At 42.4% G+C, this 15,607-nt stretch overlaps 1 protein-coding gene and 1 pseudogene across 1 annotated transcript in view; both read right to left on the bottom strand.

Annotated features, from left to right (window-relative positions):
• The window catches only part of Cfap61 (cilia and flagella associated protein 61), a 276,129-nt gene that overhangs the window by 239,725 nt on the left and 20,797 nt on the right, over window positions 1–15,607 (bottom strand). The window contains exon 7 of the mRNA XM_029536666.1: window positions 4,860–4,992. Within this exon, the coding sequence (XP_029392526.1) occupies window positions 4,860–4,992 (133 nt within the window). The remainder of the gene's footprint in view (window positions 1–4,859; window positions 4,993–15,607) is intronic.
• On the bottom strand, window positions 5,856–6,419 carry LOC110319562 (annotated as a pseudogene).

Raw genomic sequence — 15,607 nt, 5'->3', positions numbered from 1 at the left:
TAAAACAAATTAAACTAAAATCCTTCGTGTAATGTCTCAGATCCTAGTTTTTAGGGCTGGCTCCCATTTTCAGGGATACACACCCACAGGTGTCTCACTTCACCCCGCCCTTCCCCAGAGTATTTCACTGCTGAGTGGTTCAAGAGAGTCAGCAACCAGACCACACACCAGAATCATGGGGGGAGCTTTGAACACTTAATGATTCAGAGAGTGACAGCACACACCTATACTCTGAACTACTTGGTAAACTGAGAGAGGAGAATGGTTTATACTCAGGGCTTGGAGTGTCCAGCTTGGGCAATGATCCTATCTGGCTGTTTTGCTTGTGAGCTTAGCCTTTAATGGATGAGCCATCTCTCCAGCCTCAGAGTCTATTTAATATAAGATATAACACACTTACTAAAGCAAAAAAAAAAAAAACAAACAAAAACTGGGCACCTCCTTCAAAAGATCGATTTGATTGGCCCAAGTTTACCTTGGACACCAAGATTTTAAAAATTGATATAATTCGTTTATTACAAGCTAACTTTTCCTAAGTACACAACTCAGTGGCTTTTAGTATATCATAAAATTGTATAACCATTGTGTAATGCCATAGATTTTGTCCACACTGCCCCAAAGAAAAACCAAGAACGCCCCCCACCCCCTAACTTCTTTCTCTCTACGAGAGTCTGAGCTTTCAGATACATGTTATTATACAATATGTGGTCCCTGCACCTGGCTTCTTTCCAAAATGTTTTCAAATGTGTTGTGACATCTATCACTACTCTATTCCCTTTTATTTCCTAACAATATTCCATTATCATTATACTATTTCTTTTTAGCCATTTATCAGTGGATATACAGTTGGGTGGTTTTTCATCTGTGGGATATTATAAATAATACCACCATGGATATTTGTGTAAAAGCCTGGGTAGAAATGTGTTTACTTCTTAGCTCTGGTCACTTGTTAGCCAGGGCACATCCTTTTGGCTTTGACGGGTCCAGAAACTGAGTATTTGGGTTTCCACAAATAAAGTAACTTGTTTCTGTAGATTTTCCTTCCCCCCCCCCCCCGTGAACTCCATTTACCTGGCACTCTTTATCTTATCACTCCCTGGCTACTCCAGCAAAATAGTCAACTTCAGATCAAAAAGAGGAATTTTTCAATGTCTTCCCCACTCCTCCCAATTCTAAACCCTAAAAGAAGGGACTCCCTGTACACTACCATGGACCTGAACTCTACTCAGAGCCCCCACCATGCTGTTGTCTGTCTGTTTATGAGAGTAATAACTCTTCTGATAGATAGATAGATAGATAGATAGATAGATAGATAGATAGATAACTTTTGTCACCTCCATATGTCCTTAAATTCCAAACCAAAACTTTCATTATTTACTATTATTGTTGCTGTTGTTGTTGTTGTTGGTAGTAGTAGTAGTAGTAGTAGTATTGCTGTTGTTATTGCTACCACCACCTACTAGGAGTAAAATTATCTCACTGTAGTTTTTGTTGTTGTTGTTGTTGTTGTTGTATTTTGTTTTGCTTTTGAAACAAAGTAGCCTACCTGGATTGGTTTTGTACTTGGGATCTTCCTGACTCCTTTGTGGGTAACAAGGATTACAGATGTGCACCAACATGCCTAATTTCACTGTGCTTTTGAATTATGTTTTCCAAATGCCTAATAAAACTGGCATCTTAAGATTCTGAAGGACTTCTTTGCATGCACCTGCACCAACTGATGATTTCTGTATCTTTTTCTGGCGCAGGGGGAGGTGTCAATCAAGTTCTTTGCCCACATCTAATATAGAGTATTTGCCTCTTCATCTCTGTAAGAAGGATGATGGTGGCATGAAGTTGGCACAGGGTCTGAGTGCCTCTCAGGAGAATCACATAGTCACCAAGTCTGTGAAGCCTGATATGGAAGCAAGCCTCAAACAGCTCCTCTTATTACAGAGAATATTTGATTTCAGGTTTCAAGAAAAGTAATATTCTTTAAGACACCACACAAGTTTCATCAAACAAGAAATGAGTGTGTGAAGAATGAATCCCTAAAAATATCACCCAGAAGCAAAATTGCAAATTCCAATCTTTTAATGCTTTTCAATCCACTGGCACAGAAATCTCTTTTTAAGATGAAATTCAAATATCCATTTGAAAATTTTAAAAAAAAAGTAATTATGATTCTAATAATGAACAGGATGGGTGGGGATCCAAGGGCGCTACTGAATTCATGTTTGCTAATTATTATTTTTAAAGAGGTTTTACATTTTTTGATTTACTGTAGTAAATATTACATGTGTGTGTGAGGTGGGACGCATTTGCCAAGACGAACATACAGAGCTCAAAGAGCAATCTTTTCATGGCTTCCCAGGATTAAACTTGGGTCACTGGACTTACAGGGCAAGTGCCCTTATCTTCCAAGCCATCTTACCAGCCCATACTATATTATATGTAAATAACAAGCCCAAAAATTCACTCAGGCTCTTCCCCATCATTTCTCCTCCTGGCAAACCAGCTCTCACTGTGAAAGTTGAGCTGTACAGTTATAGTGGGTATAAGATCCACCCTAGATGTGAATGATACCACTCTAGGACCAACGGGAAAGTTCTCTTATTCCTTAATATAAAATGCAAGTCCCTCATGCATCAACATAGAGAAAAGCAGGCCCCTGCCTCTCCCTGCCAGAACTACTAGGTCAGTGTGGGGCCCCACTCACCAGGGCTTCCTCAGACCAAGGGGGACTTCCCAGCAAGCTCAAGTGTAAGGACCATTGCTTCCAGACACCATCCTCCTACTGCCATATATGTGTAGGAAAAGACCCCACCCCTATGGTCCCATCTTGTCATCAGACACTCCTTAAAACATCTGACCTTGTTCATCTCTCTTGCTGGGGTGAAACACTGACCACAAGCAACTTGTGGAAGGAGGAATAAGTGAATGACTTGGCTGATAAGTTACAGCCCATCACGGAGGGAGATTGAGCCAGGAAGTGAAGCAGAGACCATGGAGGAATGACGCTCAGTGGGTTGTCTTCTTTCTAACCTTGCTTTTTAGAAAATCCAGGACCACCTGGGATGGGCCCTCTCCCATCAATCACTAATCAAGAAAATGCCCTAACAGACATGTCCGCAAGCCAATCTGTGAAGACAATTCCTCAATTAAGTTTCCTTCTTCCCAAATAATTCCAGTCTGTGTCAACTTGATTTAAAAAAAACAAACAAACAAACAAACAAAAAAAAAAAACAGCATATACTCTAGTGGACCAAAGTCTCAACTAAAGTCAATTTCTCCCTACGCAAAGCAGACCCCATGAATAGCAGTTTCAACTCTTAAGATTACTGAAGTGTCAAGTTCAGTGATACAAAGTAGCAGGTGATTCTGCTGTGGTCTGGCGGGCCTGTTTGCACAGAGTCAACATCAAGCACCTACCTCTATGCATTTATTCCCAGCTATCAGAATCCCTCCAGGCAATCAGGGAGGGGTCTCTTCTGGTTGGCAGGTAGCCGAGGTGTGCAGATGAGGGAGGTGTGCCAGTGTGAACGTCTCCAGAGTGAGTAGACAAAGAAGAGGGGATTATAAGACTCCTGGGTGTGTTTACACTAGCTACCTGGGGCCTCCCTTTGGGCTGAACACACTAAGGCTAGCTGGCTTAATCATCTCCCTCCTCTGTCACTTGAGGAATTCGGTCCTTGGGTTTCCCAGTTCCAAATCAAAACAATATGGGTTCCCTCTTTTGGTCCCCAAAGACCAAAGTGAGAGTAGTAGGTCTACTTAGAAAAACTAGAAACTACAAGTGTTATGTACATGTTTTTAATTTTTGCATTTCTTACTAATACAACTAAATTTAATCATATGTAACATGGATCAAATCATGAGTGAACATTGGACAAATACAAATTGAGAGACTCTCTACAAAAGAATTCTCCTGTATTGGTTGAAGACATTCCTGCTTTGGAAAAGTAATGAAAGGTTAGGGAGCTGTTTCTGATTTAAGGATTAAAGAGACAGGACACTGAATACAACAAATGGCCTGGGCTTTTCCATGCAAGACACTGTCAGGGCTGTCAATGAAACCTGACTGAGGTCTGCAGATGAACCACTGGGATCGCTAGACTTGGACCATCATACTCTAGTTACAAGGTTTGTAGGGAAAACACTTATGTATTCCGCATGAGTGAGGCATTACACCTGCAACCTGCTTTCACATAATTCTAAATAAATATATAAACATATCCATGGATGGATGGAAACAGAGAAAGGATAAGAGGGAGATGAATGACAGACAGACAGACAGACAGACAGACAGACAGACAGACAGACAGAAAAACAGATACTGCAGAAAGTAATCAAGAGAATGATAAAATAAGGAAAACACCTCTGGTACCTTGGGAATTTATACTTGTAAGCTTTACTGTGAGTGTGACATTGCATCAAAACAACTTCAAAAAGTAAAATAAAGTCACTTTCTAAGTCAGACAAAGTCATCCTGGTAGCAGAGTTTAATAACATCGTGGGATATCCAGAACTCTCCCATATTCATCTCTGTGGGATCTTATCCTTTCCCCCCATCTCTAGTCAATATTTCTAGAGACAAGTAGAGAGTCCACGGTAGTCTGGTCACTTTGGACAACCTCACAAAGGGTTAACTCTGGGAAGGATACAGAAGCTGGCTTGGCATCACCTAGAAGGGTATGCAGGAGGGCAGGACATCTAACCATACTGTGAGCCCTGAGAGTGTACATCGGGAAACCTGTGGCGTGGCTTAGTCCTAGCACACACCTTTAAACAAGAGCCCTACGGGTGCTCAGCAAGCCAGAGGAGCATGACACATTCCTCTCATTTCTTTCACTATGTCCCCAGGAAGATCTGTCACCAACCTCACACACCACAGCATGATGGTCTTTATCTTGGGCCTCGATCAGTTCAGCCAAGAAGTATTCACCATAAATTTCCTTCAGAGTGTTGTCATAGTGCATAAATATTGGCATGAGATCATCATGGTCTTCTACCCTGTGAAACAGAAAGCCTTTGGTTTAGGGTTTGCTCCACCCACTGCCTCCCTTCCACAGAGCACCTAGTGTACGCCACCCCTGTGCTTTTTTTTTTTTTTTTTTTTACTTTTATGTTGTTTAATTTATTAACAAAATATTCAGCAATGATGCAGTAGATGTAGTTTTCAAATTGACAAGAATGCATAATACTTTATTCTCTGAGGGGTAAGTAGCTGCTTTCCAAAATTAAGGCCTATGAGAGCCAATCTTCTTTTCTAGCTATCTTTTTTCCTTGGCTCTTTTTTTTAATCATCACATTCAAACTCCCAGACACCATTCTTTTGGAAACTCTTTTTCACATTCAAAACCTCTCTTATCAGTTTCATACCATCCATCCTGACCAATTCCACTTCCTATGAGGCAATTCTGTTTTATTCAATTTTATTTTAGATAAAAATTGAGGCAATTTTATCTAAACTCAGTGCCCCCAAAATAAAAAAAAAATTTAAAAAAGAACAAAAATTCCCCTGAATTTGCTCTAATGAACAGCACATATACACATTATGGCTCTATTAAAGCAATATATACAGGTCAGAACTAAGAGAAAACTAAAGGGCCCATTCAATATATAGCAACAGCTTATGTCTAAATATATACAATACATGTATGTAATGTTTTCACAGTAAATCTTAAAAAAAATACGATATGTTCAGAAATATTTCTATGGTGTATAAATAATGCTTTAAAAGTAATGAAGAGTGGATTCAAATTAAATAAATCTCCCGAGCTTCCAAGGACAGCCGCTTGAGCTGGTGAAGCTTGAGGTGTGTCTTGTAAAGGGCGCTCTGTCTGGCAGGCCTACCGGGAAAGGCAGTCCTCAGTCTAAACCCGGTAGGAGAGAAACGCCAATATTTTGGAAGGAAGAGGCAGTTTTTGGACTTCTTGGATGGGCATCACTCTTCGGATTGACATGCGACATAAATGCTGAAGGCTAGGGGCTTGCCTTGGAGTGGCTCAAAAATACACAGTTCCATCATGTGTCCCAGCAGCTAAAACACTGCCATCAGTAGAAAAGGCACAGCAAAGACCATTGCTCAAAGGTGCAACTTGTACCGGACACTCCTCATCAATTCTCCAGAACCTCACCATTTTATCATCAGCAAGGCTGGCAACATGCAGTCCATCATGACTGAAAGACACAGCTCTCACCCATTGCTCATTTGCTCCTCCAGCAAATATTGGAGTGGGCGGGGGAAACAGGTGCCTGAACTCCATCAGAAGGTCTCCATTGTGTGGATCCCAGACATACACACGAGTATCATAGGACACAGTAGCTAGTAATGCTCCATCAGGAGAAAAGTCACAAGCTACAATATCATGTGCCACCCCTGTTCTAAGTGCCAAAGATACAGCAACACTCTTATGAAATGAGCTGACTGATACCATCATAAGCACAAGTGCAATAAACTTCAGTGGTGTCAAATATCTCAAATAACACTATGTTCCCTGGAATGAAGTGTGTGACAGTGACCTGGAGGGGAAGAGGAGGGGGGTCATATGGGCAGAGGGGTCAGCATGGCTAAAGAATGGGAGGCAGGGCAGCATCTGCCAGGAACCAAAGGGCAGTTGAGGATAGCCATTGGCAAACGTGGTCTAAGGATCATTACTTCAGTGACATCATCCCACAGTCCCCTGCCCTGCTTTTTAATTTTTTTTAAACATCTAGAGTGTATATGTGCATGTACGCATGCACATGTGTGTGTGTGTGTGTGTGTGTGTGTGTGCGCGTGTGTGTGTCACACAGGCCACAGCACATATGCACAGGTCAGAAGACAGCTTGCAGGAGTCAGTCTTTCCATCATATGAGTTCCAGGGTTAGAACTCTGGTCGCCAGGCTTGGCAGCGACTGCTGAACCATCTCACGGGCCCTACATGCCCTTCTTATGAGCTTCTATTCTGAGACAGCGCTACACTTCCTAGGAGGGAGATGTGGTATGAAGGTAATGAAGGCCTGCTCACCATTCTGGAGACGTTTAACTTGACTTCCATTCTAGGGACATTGTACAATGAATTACCTTGACCCTACTTAAGGAAGCAGGAGCTAGGTTTACTATCACACAGTGATGAGATCTTGGATTCCACTCCTTTCTTCATTGCAGCATACTTTTGAGAACATTTACTGTTGTATTTTTCCTGACTATGATCCTCTAAAACTGTGTTCCTGATACAAAAAAAAAAAAAAAAATCCCAACTTCACATGATTTCCCCCAGTATGTTCTGACTTAACCATAGACCTTTATTTTCTCTATGCTTCTCATTCATTACTCTGGCATCTCCACCACCCTGTTTTATCGTCTATGTGCTCTCTTTGAGGCTAATACTAGCCCCATCTACTGAGGGATACAGATGTGTCGAAGGCTCAGGGCCTTACTCCATCTTTGCTGCTGTGTTTCTCCTGGCAATCACAGGAGGCAGGCAGTGCCCCTTCCTGTTCAGATAAAGGAAAGCGATGCTACCAGGGCTCCCTTGCCTGAGACCAGGTTCTGCAGCAGAACCTGGCGACAAGCTCTAGCTGACAAAAGCCCATCTTCCCCAGCTCCGAAGCCCACAATGCCCTTTAAAATGGCATTCTTTGTGAAACTCTTTGAAAACCAGTCACAAAATGCAAAATCACTTGAGAGATGCGTCCTTGGCTCAGTGACCAAAGTTCATCATCCAACCAGACAGGTCACAACTCCTCCCAGCCCCGATACAACAACCTCCAGTCAGTCATAGCTGACTCCTACAAATGTGGAGTCTGAAGGAAATCTTCACCCAGACCCCAGACCTCTAGCAACACAGGTTCAACTGCTGGAATAATTTAGTCAGGCATATACATACATGCATACATACATACATACATACATACACACACACATACATACATGTATAAATACACACACATACACAAACATACATTTCAAATAACTTGATGAAATTAATATATCTAAACAACAAAGACAGTATCGAACCTCACAGATGAACTGGGGATATGAGTCGGCCACTGGCCTGGCATGCACAATCCCCATCACCACCTGGGCTACAATACGCTGTCTCAAAACAAAACACCAGCTGAGTGTGGTGGTGCACACCTTTCATCTTGCCACTCAGGAGGTAAAGGCAATCTGAGCTCTGTGAGTTCAAGGTCAGCCTGGGCTACATAGTGAGCCCCAGGTCAGCCAGGAATACACAGTGAGACTCCGACTGGAAACAAAAAAACAAAAGACCCAACCAAAACAAACAAACAAACAAAAAAAACCCCAGCAACTCAGACCTCAGAGCTAATAAGAGATCTATACCAAATACCGAACAGTCAGATAGCAAAGGGAAAGGGATACACAGCAGCTGGACGAGGACCCCTGGTCAACAGGACTTACAGATTCCCAGGAAGAGCTGCCACTGAGGACGAAGCTCATCGCAGAACCCTTCTCCTTCACCTTCTGCCACGGCCTGCTGAGAAGCCTGCAAAGGGACTTCACTATCAGGACTTAGCTTTCTCCTTTAAGAAAGGAGTGGGGTGAAGAACCCTGGGAGCCTGCAGTGGGATGTGCTGCAGCCTGCTGCCTGCACCATGGCAGCCTCTCAGGCAAGTGTTTGCTCTCTGTGTGAGGCCTCACACCCTCAGCAAAGAAAGAACCTAGAACACTCTATTCACTTCCCTCTTAACCTGCAAAAAAAAAAAAAAAGGATTCTCTCTACAAGAGGCTTTTTTTTCTGTAAAAAGAATCCTGGATGATACTGTTCCAAAAAAAAAAAAAAAAAAAAAAAACATTCTTAAAAAAAAGAAAGTAGCTTCTAGTTCCATTTTAGAGCATTTTACCAAAAGTTAAGGTTCTACCAATGCATATTCATATGTTATTTTTCATGACTGGAAAAAATAATTTATTTTTCTAATAATTTTTAAGTGGTATGGTGGTATGAATAAGAATGGGCCCATCGATTCATATATTTGAATGCTTAGTCATCAGGGAGTGGCACTACTTGAGGAGGGTTAGGAGGTGTGGCCTTTTTGGAGTAGATGTGTCACTGGGCGGTTGGAAGTTTAAAACTCACATGGAAATTTCAAGAAGCTCCTGCTATGCTCAGTGTTGCTGTCTCTGCCTGTAGCTCTCAGATACTCACCAGCACCATGCCTGCCACGCCTGCCACCACACTACACGCCATGATGGTAATGGACTAAGCCTCTGAAACTAGAAGCAAGCCCCCAGCTAAATGTTTTCCTTCATAAAAATTGCCATGGTGGTTGTACTGGCTAGTTTTGTGTCAACTTGACACAGGCTGGAGTTATCACAGAGAAAGGAGCTTCAGTTGGGGAAATGCCGTCACGAGATCCAGCTGTAAGGTATTTTCTCAATTAGTGATCAAGTGGGGAGGGCCCCTTGTGGGTGGGACCATCTCTGGGCTGGTAGTCTTGGATTCTATAAGAGAGCAGGCTGAGTAAGCCAGTGGAAGCAAGCCAGTAAGTAACATCCCTCCATGGCTTCTGCATCAGCTCCTGCTTTCTGACCTGCTTGAGTTCCAGTCCTGACTTCCTTTGGTGATGAAGAGCAATGTGGAAATGTAAGCGGAATAAACCGTTTCCTCCCCAACTTGCTTCTTGGTCATGATGTGTGTGCAGGAATAGAAACCCTGACTAAGACAGTCCTGGTGACTCTTCACAGCAACCTAGCACTAACTAAGGCAAGTGGATTAAGACAGCTATCAATGTAAGAAAGCTATGTACACAATGAATACAAAGTATTCCTCTAGGCCAGGAGTCTGAACCCAGAGCCTGAACCAGTGCAGAGCTCAACCCTCCTCGGAGACGCCCCTTGCAGTAGACCGCAGTTAGCACAGAAACACAACTGGTCAGTGTACAGAGAGCACAGCTGACACCAGAATGCTCAGCCCCAAATGGAATGTCTGTGTTCTCTCTCTTCCCTTGAGGCTCAGGGATCTCTGTGGAAGTGGTGTCAAAAAGACTGTAGCAGCCAGAAGTGGGAGGTGACTTCAAGGGAGCAGCCATTTTCAGACACGAGACAAATGTGCATATCAACTCATGAAGATTGTAAGGGCATGCGTAAGACCTACACAAGGTTTGCCAGATAAAAATCCCAGCCATGGGAGAGAGGAAGTAGGCACAAAGTCCCACCCATAGCTGAGGAGCTAAGCTACACTCAACTGCAGCTGGGGGCCCGGGGGGACAGTATCAGTTTTTTTCAATGAGTATTTTTTCAAGAGTAGTCAGCCAACATAAGCTATACCAAATGGCTGAAGGGTGAGGGTGAGAGAGAGAGAGAGAGAGAGAGAGAGAGAGAGAGAGAGAGAATACAAGAGTTGGGTAAGAGTTGCAGGAGAGGAATGGATATGGTCGAAGTAGATTATGTGAAAATCTCAAAGAATAAGTGAAAACATTTTTTTTTAAAGTTTGGGGCTTTAAGCCCAGCACAGAATAGGGTGTGGGGATAGCAGGCAGATTTCCATGAGTTCAAAGCCACCCTGGTCTACATAGTGAGTTACAGGACAGCCCATGCTACATAGTGAATTCCTGTCTCAAAAACAAAACAGGAGAAAAGAAAATAGTTTGAGATGGTGATGTTAACTACATTGATGTACATAGATTTGATCATTATATAGTGTATATTTATATATATGTATGGCTAATATATATATAATATATATATATATATATATATATATATATATATATATATATATTATATATATATATATGGCTCCCAGTTTTCATGAGTGTGTATATGTGTGTGTGTGTGTTTGTAAATGTTTCATACACTGAAGAAACACATATTCATAATCTTAAACTAAAACAAATAATTCTCAATATTAAAATCAGGAATAAAGATCTGGAGAGACAGTGAGCCCTACACCTAACCCTGAACCTTCCACTGCACAGTAACAAAGTTGCCCAAAATCAGTCCTTAATATCAACTCTCCTGGGAAAAAAAACAAGAAGCAAACATCCATCGCTTGGAGTTCGGAACACTGTCCCTTAAGCCCGTCTCCAAAATGGATAGAGGAACTTGCTCAACATACTGAATGCATTCCTTGGGGTAATCGATAATTTAAGATCTTGCATCATCCTAAGCGCTAATGATAATGGATGACATCAGCCTCAAAGTCTCTAATGGCATATGACAAAGGCCTGCCTCACAGAAAGATCACCTCGGCTAAGGAGAACCACCCATGCAGCAAAATGTCCAAGAGCCAGCAGCCTAAAGCTGTGGGCACTGCCTATCGGGGTCAGACAAGAGGACCACCCCATCTCACTGTGAGCGAGGGTAGCAAGCTTACTTACTGGGCGCATCCTGCCATTTGCAGGGTGTACCCCATCCCCATGGTGATGACCAATCTGGGGTTAATAACTCCATCAGCACAAAGAAGACTAGAAACGGAGTTCTGAAAAGCAGCCATTCCTTTGTATGTTCATTCAGAATGCTGCTTGGGTGTGGAATTCATGTGCTGGTCAGCGCTATCAACTATAAAATACTTTCTTTTTAGAAGAACAGGTCCAGCCCAGACAGACTTGTTCTCCTCTTGAGCACGCAAGTGTTCATCAGACCCTAAAAAAACATGCCAGACCCTCCCCCCCAAAAAAATGGAGCTGAATTCAAGCCTTACAACTAATAAGTTGGCAAAGATACCTCACTTGGCAATTTGCGTATCTTTCAAACTTAGGGCGTGGCAAAACTAAGAATGCCCTGTGTGGTGGCTCTAACCAGCTTTCTGGAAGACAAACGTATTCATCCTTCACTGTGTCACCTAGCCAGGAGGTACATGGTGGCACCCTGGATCCCGAGAACTCTTCCTAGCAAGCTGGTCAGGCCTCTTGGTGACAGCTTCACAGATTGCTTCATGGCTGCAACATCCTGTCTTCTCTGTTTAAGCAGCATTCTAGAGGGAAGGCACAGGCTGGCTTCCCTTGAGGCAGAGAGATGTGTGTAACACATTCTGCTAGCCATGCCACTGTGCAAATTCTCAGGTGGGAAATATTACCCCAGCTTGGCGAGAACAGCACAAAGACAGCCTGCATGTCCAGGAAATGTCCCAGACCCCTCGGCTGGCCTCAAAGCTTCTTCTTTATCTAAAGAGTCTGCACTCTCCAGTTAAAACTTAAAAATATAAAAGAAGTTGTTACTTTAAATGTTACAAATATATTTTATTGTAGTGTATTTGGGGAAAAAAGGAAGAATCCAATTTAGTTCTAAAGAATACAGTTTGCTTTGTCAAATCATGCTTTTATCAAGAACAGTGTCTCAACATAGGACAGGGCAACTTAAAAGTTGTTGCCAACTAGATGTTTCTTTTTCATCCTCTTATAGGGGCCGGGAGTAGTACCCTTTTCTTTCCAAGATCTCTTGTGCCCTCTAGTGGTCTTCTTACGGAAATTAACTCCATCCTTTACACGGTCCATTCTAGAACTTTAAAACAGGTGTTTAGAGTCATTTAACTTTGGATCATTAGAAAATGTGATCTTTTCAAGTGAGGTGGATTTTAAAAATCCAAACTTTCTGAGTGTTTAGAAAGACTTCAAAGCATGAGCCAGGCCATGTAAGTTCCCACCATCCAGACCGCTGCGGTCCATGTACCGATCTTGACAAAGGTAATCTACAGCTCCTGGAGGACTATCCACCAAACCATGTCTGGCAGGGGGTTTTGGTGACAAATTTCCCGGGGCACAAGAAAAAAAACCCAGTTAAATGCTGTAATTGTTTGACAGTTCCTTTTAAAATGGCTCTGGATCTTCTTAACTTAGAGCTCAAAACATTAAATTCCCAGGAGCTGCTTAGAAGTCAAACTGAAAAAAGCATGTCTCGTAAAATTAACTTCTGGAGGGGTTGCTCAGTGGTTAGGAACGCTGGCTGCTCTTCCAGAGGACCGGGGTTCGAGTCCAGCACTCACACCATTGCTTACCACCATCTGGAACTCCAGCTCCAGTGGACCCAATGCTGCCTTCTGGTACCAGGTATGCACATGGCGCAGGGACATACATTCAGAACTATATCTATTAAAAAGTAACTGCCTCTGGAAATGAAAGGTAGGTTTTTGTTGTTGTTTGGGATTTTTGGTTTGGTTTGGTTGTATAACAACCCTGGATTTCATGGAACTTAATTTGTGGGCCAGGCCGGACTCGAGAAAGGTAGGACTTTGGTTTTTTTTGGTTTTGTTTTGTTTTGTTTTGTTTTTAAAAAAAACAATTTGTTTAAATGTTTTACTTTTACTTTTTAAAGGTTAAAGTCTTAAATTTTTATTAATGCAAATTACACATATTTGAGAGATTTGTATGATGATTTGGTACAAGTGTGCAACTGTAACAATCAAATTTGAGCACATTTTCATCTCCTAAAACATTTACAGAGCTCCTGATTTCCTCTCTCCTGATAAAGAAAATTTTCACCTATTTGAGCCAACATGATTAACTGTAGTCATCGTCAAATAGGCAGGATGCCAGGCAAGCAACGTCAAGCTACTTCGAAACACTACCAGACAGTACACAACCCTTCTCTCCACCTAGTCTTCCCTAAACCCACAAGGACGTGGAAAAGAAGCCCCCCTACCACCACCACTCCAAGGCCAAGCCGGCCTTCCTAAGCCGGCAACATCTCAGTCCACCACTGAAGGTTAATTACGCACACTGTAGTTTTTAAAGGTGTGGCCAGTAGCAGCTTTGCTTTGTTTCCAACGTAATGAAAGACAGGGAAGAGTAACTTCCTTAATTAGTGTCTGAGTAGAAGGGCAGATTACAGCATCATTTTCCTCGTGGCTAAATGAAAGAGACAGGAGAAGGGATTATGGTGTTAATTCATTTGGTTCTGAATATGTTGCTAGTTAAATAGCGGAGGGATAATTACATCCCCAAACCCTCCCCTGGTTTACTGTCTTAAGAACTGCGTTCATCACCATTAATTATCAGTGCAAGTGGCTACTGATGAAACAGATGTCAAACGTGGGGGAAATAAGAGTAATGTGGTGGCCTAAGAGGCGTGCGGCCACGCCTACTCCACCACACTGTGCAATAATGCCTTTGTGTTTCTAGTGCTCTTAAGGGGGTAGGGCTCACACAAAGTTTCAAGATTTTAGACCCACAAATCCTAAAACTCCAATCTGTTCATTTTGGATAGGGTTTTTTTTTTAAATGTTACACTTCTATACCTTCTTCAGGCAAAAGCATTGCCTGTGTCCCTGTCTCCACCTGAACTCACTACTGTGCCCTCCTCTTAATGTATATGCCCCCTCCTTGTCTCTTTACACTGGGACAATGTCCCCCTTGGGATTTGTTCCTTCGGATTTTGTGAGCAAACAGAACAGTTAAGCCATCAAAGGCTGATGATCAAGACAAGTTACCCAAAGGTTTATTTCTAGCTTTGTGGGCCCTACCCACTGGAAGGTCATAGCCCATGCTACAAAGTCTTAAGAGAGGAAAAAGGGAAAAAAGAAAGAAAAAAAAAAAGGAGAGGATGAGAAGCCAAGGGAGAAACTGGGATGGGATAGGAACTATCGATTGCTGTAACTGAGGGTTAGTACTATCAACTTGACAAGATCTAGCATCACTAACAGGTAACTCTCTGGGCACACCTGTGAGAGACTAGCCAGGTTAGGTTAGTGTCTGGACACAGCTGGGGAAGGTTATCTTGATTATATTTATGGAGGTAGGAAGCCCTGCCCACAGTGGGCGGCCCCATTCCCTGACTGGGATCCTAGATTGTATAAACCTAGAAAGAGAGCCAGACAGTAACAGGAGTTCCTGCAGTCTTCTGAAGATAGTGTTACAGTGTTACAGTTACTGCTTCATGCCCCTGCTGCCTTACTTCGCCATGACTGGCTGAAGTCTTGAACTGTGAGCTAGAAGAAACTTTCCCCCTTAATTTGCTTTGTCCAGGTATTTTATCACAGCAACTGGAAAGTTATAGAACAGTAAGTAAATGCTTCCTGAGAGCTGGACTGAGGACAGCTTTTGTCTTTTCTCCTGTTTACCTATACCCTCAACAGGAGACAGGGTGCCAGGGAGTATGTTCACAAAGGAATTACCTTACTGAAAGGAAAAAGAAATGGATCGTTTTGATGGGCTGCTAGTGTGCATGGCACTTTTGAACACTGCATTTATAAGCAACTTTTCTAATGTAAAAATGTCTTGGAGAACATGAGTAAGTCTTACTATTCCTCTGGGAAATGATAATTCATAAGATCCAAATGGATATACTAACTATATGTAAAAAGCAAACATCAGGAACTTTGGAGGGCCAGTAAGAAGGCACAGCCGGCAGCGGTGCTTGCTGACAACCTGAGGTCAATCCCTGGCACCCAAATAGGGAAGGAGAGCACTGACTCCCACAAGATGTCCTCTGCCCTCCACACATGTGCTATGTAACACGTGAATTCAGGCACACGCACGCACACACACATAAAATAAATGTAATAAAACCATCTTTAAAAAGAAATACGTAATTTTTGGAAATACGTAATAATACTTTTACCTCCTTCATTTGTAGGTTAATTTGTGGCCCCCCACATTCAACCTAATCTTTCCCCTAAAGAACTGTCTACACACTCAGTCATCCATCAGGATAATCTCTAAACTGGAAACGCTTTTAAATTTA

This window comes from Mus pahari, chromosome 3 (assembly GCF_900095145.1).
Source record: "Mus pahari chromosome 3, PAHARI_EIJ_v1.1, whole genome shotgun sequence".
Classification (NCBI taxonomy): Eukaryota; Metazoa; Chordata; class Mammalia; order Rodentia; family Muridae; genus Mus; species Mus pahari.
Note: the sequence above shows the minus strand (reverse complement) of the source record. Positions and strands in the feature narration are given on the sequence as shown.